At 39.7% G+C, this 19,100-nt stretch overlaps 2 protein-coding genes across 19 annotated transcripts in view; one reads left to right on the forward strand and one right to left on the reverse strand.

Moving 5' to 3' along the window:
* The window catches only part of KLHL41 (kelch like family member 41), a 12,649-nt gene extending 12,385 nt beyond the window's left edge, over positions 1–264 (forward strand). Inside the window, exon 7 of the mRNA XM_074829056.1 lies at positions 246–264. The gene's annotated coding sequence lies outside the window, so the exon portion shown is untranslated. The remainder of the gene's footprint in view (positions 1–245) is intronic.
* FASTKD1 (FAST kinase domains 1) overlaps positions 1–19,047 on the reverse strand; it is a 19,712-nt gene extending 665 nt beyond the window's left edge. Inside the window, exons 1-15 of one of the 18 annotated variants that reach the window (XM_074829045.1) lie at positions 16,338–16,683; positions 14,278–14,367; positions 12,910–13,414; positions 12,472–12,540; positions 11,379–11,504; positions 9,809–10,204; positions 8,547–8,657; positions 7,284–7,415; positions 5,809–6,295; positions 4,962–5,076; positions 4,147–4,275; positions 3,259–3,390; positions 2,099–2,212; positions 1,683–1,824; positions 525–639 (exon numbers count right to left, since the gene is read on the reverse strand). In XM_074829045.1, the coding sequence (XP_074685146.1) occupies positions 525–639; positions 1,683–1,824; positions 2,099–2,212; positions 3,259–3,390; positions 4,147–4,275; positions 4,962–5,076; positions 5,809–6,295; positions 7,284–7,415; positions 8,547–8,657; positions 9,809–10,204; positions 11,379–11,504; positions 12,472–12,540; positions 12,910–13,244 (2,403 nt within the window). In that variant the 5' untranslated portion in view covers positions 13,245–13,414; positions 14,278–14,367; positions 16,338–16,683. The other 17 variants (XM_074829043.1, XM_074829039.1, XM_074829047.1 and 14 more) reach the window with 17 other exon arrangements.
* Positions 19,048–19,100: the final 53 nt, after the last annotated feature.

The following is a 19,100-nucleotide window of genomic DNA, read 5'->3' on the forward strand; positions in this document are numbered from 1 at the left end:
AGAATCTGCATTCATGAGCCTCCATTACCCAAATGTTTCTATGCTGGTGGCTGTGAATTATCTCTGGCCACTAGTCTTCCCTGTCACAGCACGATCACTGCAGCAGACAAACAGCATCCATATCCCATCTCGCAGCTGCCATAACTGTCTATCACTCAAGGAGGGTATGCTCAATCTTTTTCTGGTGTCGAAATCTTTGGTGAATTGAACTGAAACTCTCGTTTCTCTTTTTCTCCTTTACTCAGGCTACTTCAACATTGCTACTTAGCCTGCAGCAAGGTAAGGACTGAGACATTTTGACTTCAGTTTTGCTGCAGCCACTTTCAGAGAAGGTGCAAGTTCTATGAAGTCCTTACACCATCTTGAGAACAGCTTGGAATTTCCCCCCTTAATACAAAAATTGCTCTCACCCAGTAGGTGCTTATAACTATTAAAACTGTCTTTAAATCTGTTGCAAGGAAAATGTATCAATCTGCACTATCGATACAACTCAGAAAGGACATAAAATACTCCTGACTGCTCACCTGAACTACGCGGTACCCCAGCATTTCCAGGTGCCGTTTTTTCACAGCAGGTTCTCCCTTCAGGTGATGTGAATGTTTGCTAAAAGCTTTTGAATCAAGAAATTCCAAAGCAATTCTGCAAACAACAAAAATGTGCATTTACTTTCAGGTCCTACCAGAATAGTAAAAAGTGGTGGTTTTAGTTCAGTATTGATGCAGCAAGACTATTACTAGATAAACCTGAAAATTCATAGAAAAAGAAAATTAAACAACTCCCTGAAACTAGGTATTTTCCTCATATTTATCTAGAGATACTTGAACTTCACATGATTTAGAAAAAGCAGCTCCTCCCTGCACCTGTTTTTGTCCAAATGGCAAAAAAGCTAACCAGCATTTTCAAGGCTAATATTTGAAGAGGTGGGAGGAAAACAGTATTCCAATCTCATGAAACACATTTCAAGAATTCCCTGTCTGCCCTAGTGAACTGGGTCTGGCTGGGATGGAGTTACTTTTCTTCATAGCAGCCCATGTGGAGCTGTGATTTGGATCTGTGACCAAAACAGTGTTGATAACACACCAATATTTTGGCTATTGTTGAAGAGTGCTTGCATAGCATCAAGGCCTTCTGTTTCTCACTCTGCACCCACAGTGTATAGGCTGGCACTGACAAGAGGTTGGGAGGGGACCCAGCTGGAACCTCAACTGACCAAAGTGATATTCCACATCGTACAACATCATGCTCAGCAGTAAAACGGGGGAGTTTTTCCAAAGCAGCCACTGCTCTGGTGCTGGTCTGCTGGTGGTGAGTGACTGCATTTGCATTGCTTGTTTTGTTTCCCCCCCTTTTTTTTTTTCCCTTCTTTCTTCTCTTCACTTATTTAAACTGTCTTAATTGCAACCCAGGAGTTATTTTTCCTTGCTTTTTCCCTCCAGTTTCTCTCCCCCATGACACTGTAGGGAAGCGAGCGAGCCACTGGGTGGGAGTTTAGTTACCAGCTGGGGTCAACCCACCACACCTAGCAAGGCTAAACCTCATAAGGCTTTGGAAAAAGGAACACAAAAATAAATAGCCTAGGGGCTACAACAAGCATTTAGGACATAAGCATCAAAACCTGGCCTAAACTTGAACTAAACTTGGAAGCTTGGAAGAGCTAACGTGCAAGAATTCAATGTACTAACCTCTGAGCTCCTGGTGGCAGAGCCTTTCTCCCTTCATCCTTGATGTCATGACTCAAGTGTATTCGCTTCATATCATCCAAAGGTATATTCTGAGCCATACAGGAAAAAGGCTTTTTATTTTCATCCAGAACACACTCAAAATCTGTGAGAAAACACAACAAACCTGTTTACTGACCAAAAAAAAAGTGAAAGAATTTTATCTGTACAGTGTTTACTTCTAGAAAAACCAAGTCATAACCATAATTAGAGATACACAATATTATTTATATTATGCAGAACTTTTTAGGAACTGTATTTTATACAGCAATCTCTTCTTTGCAGTATCTTGTGGCCACATGCCCAGGGGCTTCCTAATATTGGTGATAATCGTGGTATCAGAGGTCTCCATAGCAATCCTTAGCGGATTAACTTCTCACCTATTTCATAGTAGTATGGCGTGAGAACAGATATTCTTGCATAATGGCTCCCTCCTAAGATCTCTGTCAGCATTCTGTGAACATGCTGTCGCAGTGGATTTATTCGGCTCCTGCCTACAAAGACAAAATAAAGTATTCACACATCAAAACTTCCACAGCCAAAGTTTTGAAAATAGCACTTTGTGACACTGCATTTTTAACAGCCAGCCTACTGAATTAAAGCTTTTTCTTAAATTCCTGCTGTTATTCTATCATAATTCAGAGACCATGGGATCATCTTTTGGTGGAAAGTGCCAGGTGCCTATTAAGCATGAATTTCAAAACCAGACTTTCCATCCCAGGATTTTCCCATTCACATACAGACACTTTAGTTTCAGGTTTCACCTGTTGGATTTTGTTTGCTTTTAATCGTGCTTACACACTTAAAGTATTTACTTTGCATCTATTACAGGCACACCACACTATCTGTCACTTCTCTGTCTGTTGCAGATTGTTTAATACCTTACTCCATTAAGCATCTTCAGTCTCAGAGATAAAGTAGCTGAGCTCAATGGATAGCAAAGCAGATCTTCCCCATGAGAATTAGTGGAGGAGATACTGAGTTTGCATTAGCTGGATTTTCTGAACTGATCACTATTCTGAAAGATCTCAGCTGCTGTACTTGATCACTAGCCTACTTCTCCATCTCTCATACTTGATGGATCTTGATTCTTCTGCGGAAGGTAACAGCAGTGAGTTCAAGAGGAGGCAGCAAAAAAGTTCACCCTGAAAAATTTAAGTCAAATGTTCAGTCTTGTAAGTGAAGCAGGGATCAAAGTGACTCATCTCCTCCAGCAGACAATCCTAATGATCCTCTTCCTGCCTCTCCATCGTCCATGTCATATACAGTTTCTGTGTATTTAAATTTATTTCTTATGAAAAAATATCCCATCTCTATTACATTAATTTTCACAGGGAAAACACTGCTTTGCTATCTGTCGCACTACTAAGTGGTTGCACTTTTCAAGAACACATCCTCAGCAGACAGTGGGGTGCGCCTTTCTGAGCTTCTATTGTGTGCTAGTGTCAACATGACAGTTTTAGAAGAAGCATCTAGCAGACTGTTGAAAATAGACCATTACTAGTAACAAGGGCAGTCTTTCCTCTCCTAAACTACTTACTGTTATGAAAGATATGTTGGCAGTAGTGCTCATGAAACCAAGGGATCTGAAACTCCGGACATTCCAGACAGACTGCTCTGTTTAATTTCATGAGGTGCAAACGGACCCTCTGCTTTAGGGTATCGGGCAGGACTGAGTTAAACAAAATAAGAAGGTGTGAACTGAAATGTAAAAAATGCAACACGTTGAACTAAATGGCTACCTCTGAATTCTTTACTAGAGATGCAAATATCTATATACTATGGTGTTTATAAAATTCATGCTGCAGAATCTTAGAAAGGTTCTCAAAATCTCTGAGGAAAAAATGAAAAATAACCATTTTGCTCAATATTAAGAACAACAGCAAGTCAAAAGAAAGAAGCAATTTAAACTCTCTTCTACCATTTAACTTTTAATGAAGTGGTTGAAGGCCAAATGGCAACAGTACATTGATAGTGAACAACGTACAGGTAGAGAGGAAGGAAACGGTCAAACACAGACCCTTATTTAGAGAAAAGAGACTGGCAGGATTCATTTCTTACAGACAAGAATCCCACATTATTTCTTGAGCTTTGTGACTATTTCTAGTAATAAATGCCACACTCGGGTAATTTTATTTTCAATAAAATTGGAGAATTATTAAATACTGAGTGCAGTAAGTTGACTATAAAATTTATTTTAAAGGAGCTTCTCCCATCTTCAATACAAGTCTGTACTTTTAAAACAAACCACAAACTTTTGTTCATTCCTTCCCTTTTAGCACTCAAATAATTACTAGATTATATAGAGGGGTCTTTCAAGAAAATGAAATCATTTAAAGAGTAACTACTTCTTAAGTCATATACAGGTCCACAATTCCATTTTATGCCAAATACTACATAATCAAATTCATCAGTGAGCTAGACCTACCTTCAAGTTGAGCATCCAATTTGCTTAGGAAAAAAACATTAAATATCTTCATTATCAGAACTGGAGGAAAATACCCAGCCACTGCCAAAACATGACCAAGCAGCACCAAGTGGTGAGTTTCAAAACAACCTTTAAAAAACAGACAGAAATCCATATTCACATGACATAAAGTTGAAAGGATTTGCAATGCCCTCCCCATGGCCTCCCAAATCATCCAGGTTCCTCTCTTAGTGTACTAAATGAACACAAAGGCAGATTAAGGACTACCTCTGCTAACTGCACCAAGGCATAAGGTAACTCTTGCCAGGTCTTTGCAGGAGGAAACTAGTTAGTCTTAAAAAAAGGTAACTCCACAATATCTCAGTAGAAAGCAAATTTTCACAGTTCTGTGAATCTGTATCATCAATCAAATAAAACTGTCTCTACACATTTCCTCTACAACTCGGCCATTTCTTTGTAATGAAAATCACAAAGTGTATCCTGTCCCCAAATGATGATTCCTTGGGGAACACCGCAACAACTCTATCCAAGAACAACACAGCAAATTAATCCGAATTACCTTGCTAGTCCCTTATCAACAGTAATTTTTAAAGGGTGAAATGAATCTAGAAAACCCAACAGAAGCATACACTGAATCTTCGCCGTGGTTTAAGCCCAGTAGGCAGAGTATTAGCAGTAACATACAGACACACTTTTTTCTTTGCTTAAAAATAAAAAAGCCATTCTATTCCCACCCATTTTTACTCAGTACAAATAATATCTTCCAATGATACTCATTTATTTGGTGTCAGAATATCTTCATCAAATGCACTTACTCAAGTTAGAAGTAAGATGTCGGATACAACTCTCAAAGAACTCTTCATTGGCAGGAGGGTCATAGTTCAGAGCAGAGAACAGGAAGAGAATAGAATAGATTTCAAAGGGGTGGATCTGGAAAAAAGACATCCTAAATTAAGTCACGGCAAAATATCCTAATACTGCTTCACAATAAAAAAGGGTTTTATAATTCATTCAGAATTGGGACATTTAATGAGCTATTTTCTGTCACCTTTTCCTGGAGAAAAATATTAAAAAATTAAAATGCAGAAATCATTAAAATTGCAGCTATGGCTAAAACTTAAAATCTATTTCATGTAGATAATCCAAGTGTTTCTGTATACTTACTTTAAGAAGCTTTTAAAAAGGTTTCCCATTAAATTCTCTTAAAGAAACTAAACTGTCCTAGAATAAAATCAAAGATCTATATAAATACCAGATTGAGAAGGAGAAAAAAAAGATAGCAAGAAAACACAGTAATTTTGACAAAAAAGACAGGCTATTGAGGAAATTCCCACAAGAATGAGTAATGTAAAAATATACACTGTGTGATGTGACTATTTGTAAAGAAGTTTAAAAAAATTATTTAAGATGGTCAAATTTAAAGCTGAATGCAAAGGATTATGGTTGACCTAACACTGACTGACAGAACAATAAAATAAGAAAGGAAAATTAAAGACAAGTAAGTGCAAAACAACTTTGAGTGAACACAGAAAAAGATGAGCTCCAAATCAGGTACACTGAAGAAAAGTCTTAGGAACACTGTTGTGGATTGTGTTCTGAAACACATTAACTACTTTCTTATTGAGTAACTTACACAGCAGATAGAAGGAAAAACTGTAATACCTTGTCTATATTTTCAACAGTCACTGAAGCTATTCTGTCAAGTAATGAAGGACAATGGTGGTTTGTTTTCATGAGAAAAGAAGACAACTGTAATACATTTGCCCACGTTATTTGGTCTATCAAGTGTTGACACATGGCCATAGTTTCCTCATTCATGACTTCTTCAAACCACTCTCCATTCACATGTGTAAGTTCTTCCAACAGAAGATTTAAGTTGTTGGCTTTCTGAAGCCTCTGAAATCCACAGTCATTTAGTTTTTGCAGAAGCTTTACACATAGCTCAGAACTGTTTTGCCAGTGCAACTGGTCACAATGATTCCATTTGACAAGAGCTGTAGCAATGCAATTCAAATGATGGAGCCTGCATTGAGGCAGAACTGCTGCTGCTTTGTTTATAATGATTTCCTCCACTTGAAAGGGAGGAAGCATAGCCAGAACATGAATTATTGCAGCAGTATCAGCAGGTACGACACTAGATTTTAAAAAACTGGGAGAGAGCAATAAAAACAAAACATTAGTATTGACAAAGTGAAAATGTTTAAAAAAACAAATTAATTACATGCATGAAAAATTATTTTAAACTTCAAAAGCTGCACACCAAATATAAAGCAAGTAGAATATTAATGACACAGTAGAAATTCACAGTGACTACCATTTCATTGAGATTAACTTCTTCCTTATAATTTATTCAAAACTGAAAAAGGGAAGAAGACAAGGGAGCATCTCAGTCAGCTGGTGAAGCTTCAAGTGTTACTGGTCAACACAGAAGTCCTTACTAAGGGGCAGAAGATCCACCTTTGTTAATGGATTGTGCGGGTTTCTGGGCCTGGATAATTTCTGTGATTCCTGTCCTGGGGAGCACCAGGTTCTGAGGTGCCTGAGGAACATGAAGGCATCATCCACAAAAAACACGTACGGCCAGGGCACTGCATTCCTACAGCGGCTCAGCAATGGAAGCAACAGTGGCAGATCCCTTCTCCCACAATTCCAGAAATGGTTTCCCTTTCTGTGTTGCAACTGTACAACCCTGAGAACTAACTAGATGGTTCTTCAATCAAAAGAAGAGTACTTCTTCTTCACACTTTCACTTTTCCCAAGCATGGCATTCTTACCATATATTTTTCATTACTTGTTTCTTCAAACATCAGAGATGACACTAATACCTGCCCTTCCTATAAAGTACCACTCAAAATTTCCTGTTCCATTATATTGCAGCGGCCAAGGGGGAAAAAAAAAAAAGTATCTATTTTTAAAAGATATCTATTAGCAGACATTAACGGGTCTATAATCAAGACAATATCCACTTCCTATCCTCTGATTTACGTGTTTAATAGAATTAAAAACTTTTAACAGTTTGCTACTTCTTCGTATTTTATGGAACCAAAACAACTGAACATCTTAGCTTGTTACTTAAAATATTAAGTAGACAACTGTTTAATACTTAAATAGCTACATTTCCAAGAATACACACTTACCCAAATAGCAACATTTTTAGTTTGGCAAACAGCTCCAGATTGTGGCAACGCAACACCACCAAGTACTGTGTTAACTTTACCAACTGTAATACATGATAGCTATCCAAGTGTTTGTGCAGAACAGAAGTCATTCTGAATGCAAAGAGAAAAAGATGACATGGTATTATGCTAATACAGAAGATATTACAAAACCCAACATCCCACATGAAGAAGGGGTGTCCTGTGGTGCACACTACCTAGGTGGAGGGTTACACACACCCATGCTCCTCTTCACCCCAGTTTTGACGGTGTTCCACTGAGACATAGCAGCCTCTCTCTACTTAGTGAGCTGCAAAATTAAAGCCCTTATCACAGCAAAATGGCTATTTCACTCTAATAATGGTCAGAGTGGACCAAGAATGGGATAAATTAGAACAGCATCACCAGCTTCAGCACCACTGTACTCACTCACATAATAGTGGTTGCTACAGCTATGTTTGTCTAAAGCTGCAAGAGGTGGCTAGGTTTGTAGGGAAAGAGAATACCTTAAGACCTTTAGACAGTGAGATTCAAGGAGAAGCATCATGAATTCACCTGGTCTTCCCTTTAATACCACTCTGCTCCACCATACTATTTGCTCTTTTTCTTCCAAGGATCTATTTGCTTCATACAACTACATTCAATCCAGTTATTGCTCTCAACTTGCATTTAACTCTGTTGCATCTGTGACATATCTGATACTACATCTTCTGTGCCCAAAACCTCACCTGCTTGTCCATTCTTTGTGTGAAATATATTACCTCTCCCTACAAACAATGTTCAGTGCACAACTGCAGAAAATCTGGCCCAGGTTCTTAAAGACACAAGACTTAATAGCTCAAAGTAGGGCACAATGACTTTTGAAGAAACAATGCACATCAGTAACAGGATCACCTAGATAGGACACATCGATTTACTATATGCTTAATTGTCTTACAGTAATTGTTAGAGGCTAATTTTACTCAAAGAGGATCACATATTTTTAAATAAGCAAAAATTATATTACATTAACATGGTAGGGTTGAAATGTCCTTCTATGAAATTTCTAAACTGCCTCAATTATTTCTGGGTCAAGCTGTGATATTCTAAACTACGTAACAGGCAATTATATATAGTGTACATGCATTTGTGTGCAAGTGACATGCTCTCCACTTCCAACATACTAGATATTATATAGTTTTCCATACTAAATGGAAATAGTTTACCCAGAGAATACAACCTCTTAGTAGTATAAAAAAAAAATACTTTTTGAGTAGATGAGAATCTCTGCATTTCATTTTCTGCATCGTCTTCAGTATTACCAATACTTGGTGACAGCTAAATTCTTCTGCCATGCGCACTGCAGTTACTAGCAATCTAAACAGGAAAAGAAAAGATCTGTTTTCCAGAGAAAAGCAGTGAAAATCTCCAGCAAAGACTGCAGCCATTTTATTTGTTTAGGAGGGAAAAAACCAATAGACTACTTCAGGAAATACAGGAAAACAAATTCCCCCCAAACTAGAGACCTTTGTTCTGTGGACTCTTCTTCTAAACAGTTGATCTGTACAGCACAGACAGAGATGTGTGTCAGATCAGTACATATTGCTCTGATGTTAGAAAACAGCAAGTCCAACAATTCTCAAAGTTGACAAGAAGTAGGGAAGGAACTCTAAGACACGAAACAATTCACAGATAACAAAACCAAACATGAGTTGACCAGGTTCTGTGGCAAATAAAGCCAATGACTTTTTCTACATCAAACTGATTGTCACTAAAAATCAAATAAATTTAGAAAAAAATCTAGGAAAAGCTTTTGGAACTAAGTCAGCTATGGCAAAACCAACATAGGCTTGCAGTATATCCATATCTCCAAATAGAGGCAAACGTTCATGAAGAAAAGTCTGAAAATATGACTAATTGTAATTAATACAGTAAATTCTGCCTAAAACTGCAGACTTTGAGAGACCCATGACTAATACCACCCCCAAACAGGATTCTGTAGCACAAGAAAAACAAGCAGAGAAAAATCTGGCACACAATACTGTGTAATACTAAATAAATGCTGAAGCGTTCCCTGCTGATGACCTTTCATACAGAATAGGATGTACAGCAAACTGGGATAGGGCAAGACTCAGTCTGTTTCAGCTACTGCCAGTCTTAAAAAGGAAAAAGCAACACACACCACTGCATACATTTCTCAGCAGAAAGAGAAAAGTTTTTTACTACCATCCACTGTGAAAGGAGGGCCATAGTCTAAGAGACAGATCTGAAAGATGGCCTTGCCTAACAGCGTTCACATGTCCCTTGATTACTGGATCCAGCTTTCTATGCAACTGTTTCAAGGCAAACTGCTATGAATGACAGTGTTTCCAGAATGAAATAATACATTGCTACAAAGTTACAACTAGGAAACCTACTGCTCAGCTCACAGATAGGCTCGGAAATTCCTCCAAAACACGGTACATTTTTAATTTCTGTGCAAGACTACGAATATATCATAAAAAAGACAAATTTGTTAACAAACTTACCTTTCTCTTACTGTGGATCCTGCAAGAGGCGCAAGAGTAAAAAATAATTTTGCAAAGGTTTCAGGATCATAATAATCATCTATAGCTCCAGACAGCAGCTGTTTAGCAACCAAGCGGAATTCAGCACTGTCAAAACCCAGCTGCTCATAGAGTCCAAAAATAAGACTAATACTGTGTACATCAAGACGGGAGGTATTTTTAAGGAAAATCTTGTTACATCTTTCTAGCAATGGATGATATCTCAGTTTAACATTTTGAAGAAATTGTAGTATTCTTTTGGCATAGTTGAAGTGGACTTCCTTTTCTTCCAAGAGCTGTCCAGCCTTCTGTAGCAATCGATCTCGAAAACTCTGTGAGATAACATCAGATATGCTGATCATCAAAACTGACAAGGTCCTAAAAAATTCAAAAGATTTTACACTTACACATTGAACATGGTAAGTAATAAATTTTAGATTTCTTAAATAAACTACGCAAAGAAAGGAACATTAGTCAGGGTGTTGCTGGCTTCTGCCTGAAAAGGAATTTTAAATCTAACGCAGAGAAAACAGCTGAGCAAAAACCATTTCTCCTACTAAAGTCAAAATTCTGCTTTCAGTGAATTTCTGAAACGATTGGGATTTTGCAACCATCCCTTACGATGAAAGCATTTGCCTAAGGCAAGACCCTGACTTGCCTGATTCAAATTTGTAAAAAGATCTTTAATGTTCAATGGAAACTAAAGAAACTCAAAAAATTCTCAAGTGACAGATGGGGAGAAAGAGTCATTGTCACTCCTAAAGAAAGAATCCCTTCCTTGGGGAATAAAACTTATGACCACAGGGAGAGTCATTTCTGTGAAGAAATGCAGTCCCATTCAATGAGTTTCATAAGCAGACTCCTCACATCCACAAAAATAAGTGTTGGGACTGCTGGTGCTGTACAAAGCAGAAAAAAAGAGCAGCCTTTGCTTATAATGGCCCAGGGGAAACAGAGGCAAGAAAAGGAAGCTTGGATTTCTTTGACTAGGGCCAGGTTTTAAGTAATTTTAATATTAGGGTAATGCATTAATATGCTAGCATGACATGCTAGCAAAAGAACTGATTCATTCAACTTGACCAAAAAAAACCCCACCTCTTAAGTTAAATAAAAATAACATTGCTTTAAGACTCCTTATTGCTATTCACAATAGCAAACTAAATCCATGTCATAGTAGAGAAACTATCAATGTCAAGGAAGAAAAACACCTTCTGATGAGTCAGTAGCCTCTAAATTCACAAAAAAGTCCATGCAAAATTTAGAATCAGGATAAAGCAATATCTGCCATTTTTCCACTATAAGTAGAACATTAGTTTTAATTGTTTAAATTGCTTATAAATAAATTATTTGCAAAATCATTGGGAAAATGCATTCCCCTAAGCAAACCTGTCCATGAAAATCAATGCACAAATACAAATCACATCCTTCCCACAAAGCCCAAACTGAAGAAAAGCCACCTTCAGTTGAGAAAAAAGGAAAGTGTTCAGCAAAGGCAGCCCAGTAATTGTGACATACTGCTTCTCCTGCTACTCAAATTCTTTCTGACACTTACCTTATATCCTGTATGGAATCCAGTTTCATGTCCACAACCTGAGCTACTTTGCCCATTACGGGACTGAAACGTCTGTGTTGCCTGTATAAACACAGTGCGAATTTAGACAGAGCTGGCCAACTAAGCCTGTCAAGACATCAAAGAAAAATATGAGTATTCACCTTTTATTTCTAGTGAATAACTAAAGAAAAAAATCTACTTCAACAATTATATAAAAGACAAGATTATATTCAAATTACAAAACAAGGGAACAAAATATCTAAGCATTTTTTATTTGGTCACCTGTAGTGATAACTTGGACTTAGTCAAAACACCTAGGTATTTCATATTAAAGCATATTGTGCATATGGAGCTCTACAAAAATCAGTTCTTCATTTAATCAGACCAGTGTAAGAAACATAGAAAGATCACATTCTCAAGCAACGATGTGAAATAGCTAAAATGAATGTGAGCTATTTATTACCTGAATGTCATTTTGTGTTCAAGCTACACTGAACTTATTTACTTCTCAAGATGCTCCAGGTGTTAAGCTGGGAGAGGCAATTCTGTGATGCTGGTGCCAAGACTGACACTAGCTTCTGCCATTAATCTGAGATTAAAGAATGAAAATTGCAATATCCAAAAAAAAAAAAAAAAAATCAAAACAACCCAACAAACAACAACCACGACAAACCGCACAAAGGAAAAATGTTGATGTTTTAATACAAGAGGTTTTTACTAAAATTGAGATGAGCAGGATTCTAACAACCATTTACGAGTTAGATAGCAAGCACCAAGATAAAACCATAAATATTAAACCTGCAATTTACTTCAAACGCATAAATCTACATGGACAACAAATTTCAAAATCTTAAGTGTTGGTTCCTGTTGTTGCAGTATCTGAATCTCTGAAGTATTTGTGTACCAAAGCCCCTTAATACTCAAAGCCACCACATGTATATTTCCAAAACCTTCAAAAACACAACTGACATTTAAAATACCTAATGTTTAAAACATCTTGTAAATACTCTTTGAGAACTCAGTGTAGCCTCACATGAAGCAAATCATTCTTGCAACTTATACTTTTCACAAAGCATAGTAGAACAGTACTTGCCTGTCTAATCTCTTCCATGCTTCTGTAACAAGCACTTCTGCTAGAGAATTGTGGTCTTCAACATTGAGCCTTCAGAAGAAAGACATAATAGTTTGAAGTTTGCTTCAAAAGTTATAAAGAAATAAGACATGTCCTTTCACTATTTATCATAATGTTTTGCTTTTCTATCGCTCCTTCCATTCAAACTGATTATAAACATTTGTGTATTAATAACCGTAACTCAATTTACTGGGAGAGCAAAACAGATCAGTTCTGCCTGCATCTCAAAAACTGAGGCACAGGACATTAAGTTGTCTGTGTCACACAGTCAGAATACAGAAGGTGGGACAGGGCAGCCTCCCAATCTCCTTGTAAGATGGCTTTGTAATCAAAATTCCATCTCTTTTTATTACCAAATACAAAATGTATAGATGTGGAATTCAACATAATCCTGCTTACCTCAGAATACTATATAGGATGTCCACTATGGTCTCATCTTCTATGTGTTCCACTGTTTTTTCTGCTAAAATGCAAAGGGTAAGAAACTGGGAGTGATTTCTTACATAGTCATTAGTCCTTAAGAGAAGAGGTCTCTTCTTTTGCAATTGCCACAACAGGTTCAATGCAATTCCCACATGTTTTTCAGAAAGCCTGGCCTTGTTCCTTCCAACAAGGCTGAACACTTCATCTTCGTGGGTGCAGCTATTTATCTGGCTCAAAAGCAGATCACTACTCAGAGTCCGAGCTTGGTAATGTCTCAGCATAAACAAGCAAACCTGCCTCAAACAAAGCATTTTGCTATGTCTACCAGCTATCTTTGAAATGTCCAGAAAGTTTCCTCTTTCACTTTTCACAGTAAAGCATGTTGTTAAAAAGAACAAACTCAAGTAACTGAAAAACAGAAGATCATTTTTCTTTCATCCTGTATGGTCACTGTATTAAGAAGAATTCAATTCTGAGGCACCTGTAATGAGACAGAATTAAAGCAGTTAGGTACGGTCATAACTCTAGCTACAAATCAACATCTATACCTTTTAATGTTCTGAATAAGGTAAACTTGAGAAGATCTTACAACCTGGATTAGTCTCAGAGAAGCTCCCAACAATGAACACTGACATGCCCAGAAGCACTAAGAAAAGTTAGTCCACTTGGTCAGTTTTCAAATTTAGAAGCCTGCCTTTAAAAGGCAGATGTGCTATCATGCCACTACTGAGACGGCAAAGCTGAGCTTTGCAATACAACTATTGGTTGTAAAAGGAAGTGAGGCAGCAAGACTGAGCTGGCATCACTGGACTCCTCTGGCTCTGTATCTGCACCCATCCCACAGCGGTATCTAGTGTATCCTGTCTATAAGTCTCTCCCAGAGTTTCCTTTCCACACTCCTCTCTTTAGTATGTGGTCTTCATCTTGCAAACGCATGAAAACTTTGGTATGTGGCTTCTAGTCAGGAAGGCTGACCACCTTTGTAATACAGGATATCAACCAGTCACAACACGTCAGCTGAAATCAGCCACTGTACAAAAGAAAAGCAACCTAATTTCCCAAATTATAGTGGAAGCTACAGCCCTATCTATTGAAATTTGCTAAGTATTCATTTGTTTTCTTAACATATCCCCCAATTTGTACACAGTGCTAACAACTATGTATTTATTTTACAACCTGCGAAACTGGTTCCAAGCTGTGGAACACAAACCACTGGTGGTAAATGTCATGGTACACGAAAAAAGACCTCTCAAACTCCCTTAACTCAGGAGATCAAGGGAAAGTCTAGAAGTCTTGCTTTAGGAGATATAATTATTAACAACAAAAATTATCAACATGCCATACTGTCAACAAAATTGAATGCTCTTCAGCTGTAGGCATGAATCCATCGGTGTAACATTATCAAGGTGATGGCAGCAGCAGGCACTAGGTCTACTGAGAAAGAAAAAACCTTATTTGAGCAGTCTAAGTAAAGTACCGAAATCATTCTATGAAATTGGATATAGCTGGATTTCTTTTGATGTCTTCCCAATCAGCTTCAGAGAATAAAAAGTCATATGACATATTGTACTACACTGCTGTTGCTGACACTAGGGCAGATACGAGGAAAGCTAAAATGAAGTAATTTTAATTTATGATGTTATAACATGAAATGTTTTCTTCCTTATGCAAAATGAAAGTATCCAAAGATAGGACAATTTTTCCAGATATTATGTATTGAGTATCTTTTACAATAATGAGTTGCTTTGTAGTCCCTTTTCAGAGATTGCTTTTATTGCTTCTATTTCTTCCATACAGTAGTTGTCTCTACAAAGAATTTATTCCACTGTATCACTGAGAAAAGTTGTGTGACAGTATTTATTTCACGTAATCTCCATAAAAAGTATTTCTGGCTTTTCCCTTAGTACGCAGACACATGCTTTTAGAAGTAGCTGGGACTTCTTATGAAATTGTATAATGTGTATTAAACAAGCTAAAATACAGATCAAAGGATGGTCAAGTCACTGTTAAATCACGATGTAGTAATATTCCACAAAGTCTCAAGTACTAAATTAACTACATTTACCAGACCATTTGACAATTTTTTTACCCACAGATTTTCCAGTTAATTAAAAATACTTTTTCTGTTCCCTTTTGCCATGTAGATGGAGCAAATCAGATACAGTGACAATAATGAAAAGCAGAAGTGTTTGACTGTTCCACCAACAGCTTCTAAGCAAAGCAGCAACACAAAGTTACCAGAATTATTGAACTATACAAACTACCCAAAGAGGAAAAAAAAAAAGCATTTCTCCTCTAATGATGTGATAGTAAAGTACAGCTTGAAAGCCAGCACAAATATTTAACCTTTTTGTATGCTCATGTCTGGAGTCCTAGCTGCAAACAAACAGCTTTTTTTCCCTTAATCCTGTTTTAGAGAACTAAGACAGCATCAGACAAATACCTTTAAGAGAAGACTGATATATTTAAACTTGGTTTTAAGATTTCATGTGCTGTACTACAGAATATTAAGCAAAGGCATTTTATTAGTTTATTTTTGTCTTGCTTACTGTTCCTCTATTTTCATATGTCCATCTGATGGAAAAAATAATTACAGTATCAATTCACACTTATTCCCCACAGTACTGGCAAGCTAAGATGCCAGAAGATAGGATGAAGTAGATACCTGAAGAGAATATAAAAACTTCAGGCTCAGATAATTTCCTTGTAAGCCTAGGTAACACATCCTTTCCCCCTCATGCTGCAGTGGACCTTGCATCCCCCTTGTCCTAATGCCCGGGAACCAGGAGATGTATCTACAACAGTCTGCTGGAAGTTTCCAAATATTTCTCTTTCCGGAAGGTATTTAGCAGATACCAATGATTTACCACAAACTTGTATGCAATTTTTAATTGTAATTAATTATAATATCTTATAAAATCAGTAGGAAATGTTGGATGTTTTGAAACTTACATAGATTAAAAATAGACAATTTGTATCTACTTGAAGAATTATTTCTAAAGCGTTCTGGTTAGCATGCAAAATATACACTAAAAGGATAAGAAATTCTTTAATTTCCTATCAGTTGAGATACAATAAGCATTTTCAAGGCTGTATTACAAACCCCAGTGAGCCAGGAAGTCTTCCACAAAGGAGAAAATGTGGACACCCGTCACTCCCCAAGCATAAACGGTATTAACGATTTTACGTAACGCAGTGTTAAGGTGCGGTATAGCGTGGTTTTCCCCCGTCTGCCAGAGCCACCTCAGTTTCCGTGGGCAGCACGACATCCCTGTCACAGGGCTTCCACCAGCGGCCTACCTCCAGTCCTCTCCTGTCCCGCCCTTGCCTTGCCCCTCAGCGCCGGGGCTGCCTCCGCGCCGGCCTGCTGCCGGCCCACCCGCGGGAAACCCGCCTGCTCCCACCTGCGAGCCGCCGCCTCCTTTCCCGCGGGGAGACGCTGACCCAGAAGGACGCGCAGCAGGAGCGGGAGAAGGGGCCGAACCGCCACACAGGCCTCAAGGCGGCGGCGGCGGCCGGGGCCCCGCTGCCCCCACCCGCACACAGGCGCAAAGCGCAGGTTAGGCTCGTTTCCCGCCACCGCCCGGCGCTCCCGCGGCCACGTCTGGCCTAACTAACGGTGACTGCCTGAAGCGCGAACGCTCTGCGAGGAAGAGGGCACGGCCATGCTCGGCGGGAGGAAGCGCCGAGCCCGGCCCCCCGGAACCGCCTCGCCCCGCCGCGGGAGGGCTCCTGGGCCGCGGCCCCAGCCCGCCCGTACCGGCAGCCGCCGCCGCAGTACAGCAGGAGGGCGGCGCTGCCCCGGCCGTGCCCCGGCCCGCCCTCTCCTCACGCCTGCGGAGGGGAGGCTCGCGGAGCTCCCCGCGCGCCCGCGGAGGGGCGGCGGCGGGCGCGGCCCAGCTGCCGGCAGCCCAAAGCTGCGGCGCCGGCGGGGCGCTGGGTGTCTGCCAGGAGGGCTACCGAGACGGCCAAGTGCAGCCCCCAGCCAGGTTGAGTAAGAAAACAAAGGACTCGGTGTCGGCTGCGCAACTTCTGAGAGCTCCCTGCGGCCGCAGAACGCAACTCGAGAAGTCTTCCGCTTACTTTCCTGTAAGACCCTTCCTGCGTTCAAGCCGCAGATGGATACTGCTCACTCAAAACAAGCGCGAGGTTTAGCCTCGGCCCTCCATGTGCCTCTGCCCCAAAACCGAGCATTTCCCGTGAGCCGAGATGTCAGGGAGGAAGGGGAAAGTCCAGCCAGTTAGACCTTCCAAAGGAAATAAAAATAATAATTAAAAAAAGTTCCAAGGTCATCCAGATTGTTGAGGTCATATTAATAAAACCAACATTTACAGAACACATTCTGAGGGGAAAAAAAGTCTTCCCTGCCTAGAAAAATCACAAAGGGACTGAAGTTCAGGAAGGGTGAAGAGTTTGGCTTTGCAATACTAGAAATAATGTTAATTTTACATTATATTTTTTTTTGTTTTGAAAAAAAAAAAAGTAAAAATGTATGAGTTCTAGAACACAAATCTAACATATGTTGCAACATGTATATTGCTTATGTTGTATACGTATAGCTCCGGATCATCTTTCTAGACCTTTTCTCACCGCCATTGATAATAACAAAGACACTTAGCTAGAACAGTAACCATCTCAGACTGTTCTAATATTCTGTCTAAAATCACAACCAGGACTATTACCACGACCGATTTTGACTAGCTGTTTTGCAGCTATCAAAGGTTTGGGTTTTTTTACTTTTTGTCTGTTGTTGACTGTATGCCTACATCATATATTGGATGCTTGTGAATACAGAACTCAAACTAATAAAATAGCCCCTATTTTATTAATTGTAGGTCTGTAGTGTTTTAGAAAAACAGCATGTAAAATTTTTAACTGGACTTGTAACAATTTCTCTCACTGTAAAATTGTTAACTGGAACAGCTCCTGTACCTTCTGCTAGCAAATCCAGATCACCATAGTTATGGTCTACACAGGCATGCAAGGAACAAAGTCAGACCCAAACCCTGTCAGGTGATCTCAAAGGGTGGCACTTAGGTCTTTCAAGAAACTCAGGCCTTGTGCAAACTCATACAAGAACTCCAAGGCACCTGATCTCCCACTTTAGAGGAGAACTATTCCATGTTCATATGAAGGGAACTTCTGCAAATCATAACGTTTTTTCATCAACAAGATGCTGAACTTTTTACTTTTGACCTGTCAAGTACAATTGGATGCAATCAATAATGCCTAAAACAAATTTAAAATGCTAGATAAAATTACTTTAAATTTTAAGTTAGACACATAGAGGAAGAAAGTAAGATTTATCAAAGCATGCTGTACTGAAGCCAGTGTTGATATACTGAAGACCAGTCACCAGCTTCATCGGGATTTCAGAACTCACAGGGGTCAAATTTTAATTTTTTTTTGCAGAAATTCATAAGGAGAATATTTATTTTCCTTTCAGCTTTCAACAGACTTCTCAAAGCCAGTCCCAGGACTTCCATTACCTCCTGTTGCGACTACTAACCCCAATACCCACTGGTCTGAATCAAAACCCTTCAAAGGAGGTATGTACTTCTGTGTAAAGCTTCGTTAATTTTGAAGGTGCTCACAGCTTTATGCATTTTCATAAACTTTCATGTCCCTATTTTTAAGATAAACTGCAATTAACTTTGAATGGCAATACAGACACATGGGATAGGATTACCAGGAACTTTTTTTTCATACAGTTGTTCTAAACTCCCATTTTAGCTCTTCACGACCCCGAACGACGTGTGCCAGGTACTGCTGGAGTAACCCGAAGCCCTTCCAGTACTGTTTCGGACGTCTCATTTACCAATCCCTTGGCCGTTTTCCGGGCTCTTCGCTGAGCCACCCACCCGCGTCCCGCGGCAGGGAAGGCCGGTACAAGGCCGGACACGACCGGTTGGAAAGCACCCGGGTACCTGCAGACGCCTTCCCGCGCAGCGCCCAGCTCCCCTCAGGCGGCGGGGCGAGGGAGCCGGCGCCGGCGGCGGGGCCGGGGCTGCAGCCGCCCCGGCAGGCCGGGCGGCGGGAGGGGGCGGAGCGCCTCTGACGAGCTCGAGGAGGCGGGCGCCCCCCCTTCCCCCAACCGCCTCGGCTCCTTCCGAGGGGCCCTCGCCGCCGGGCAGGGTTGTACCGCGGCCGGCGAGCCCCGCCACCCT

The sequence above is a fragment of the Strix aluco genome, chromosome 6 (genome assembly GCF_031877795.1).
Source record: "Strix aluco isolate bStrAlu1 chromosome 6, bStrAlu1.hap1, whole genome shotgun sequence".
Lineage (NCBI taxonomy): Eukaryota > Metazoa > Chordata > Aves > Strigiformes > Strigidae > Strix > Strix aluco.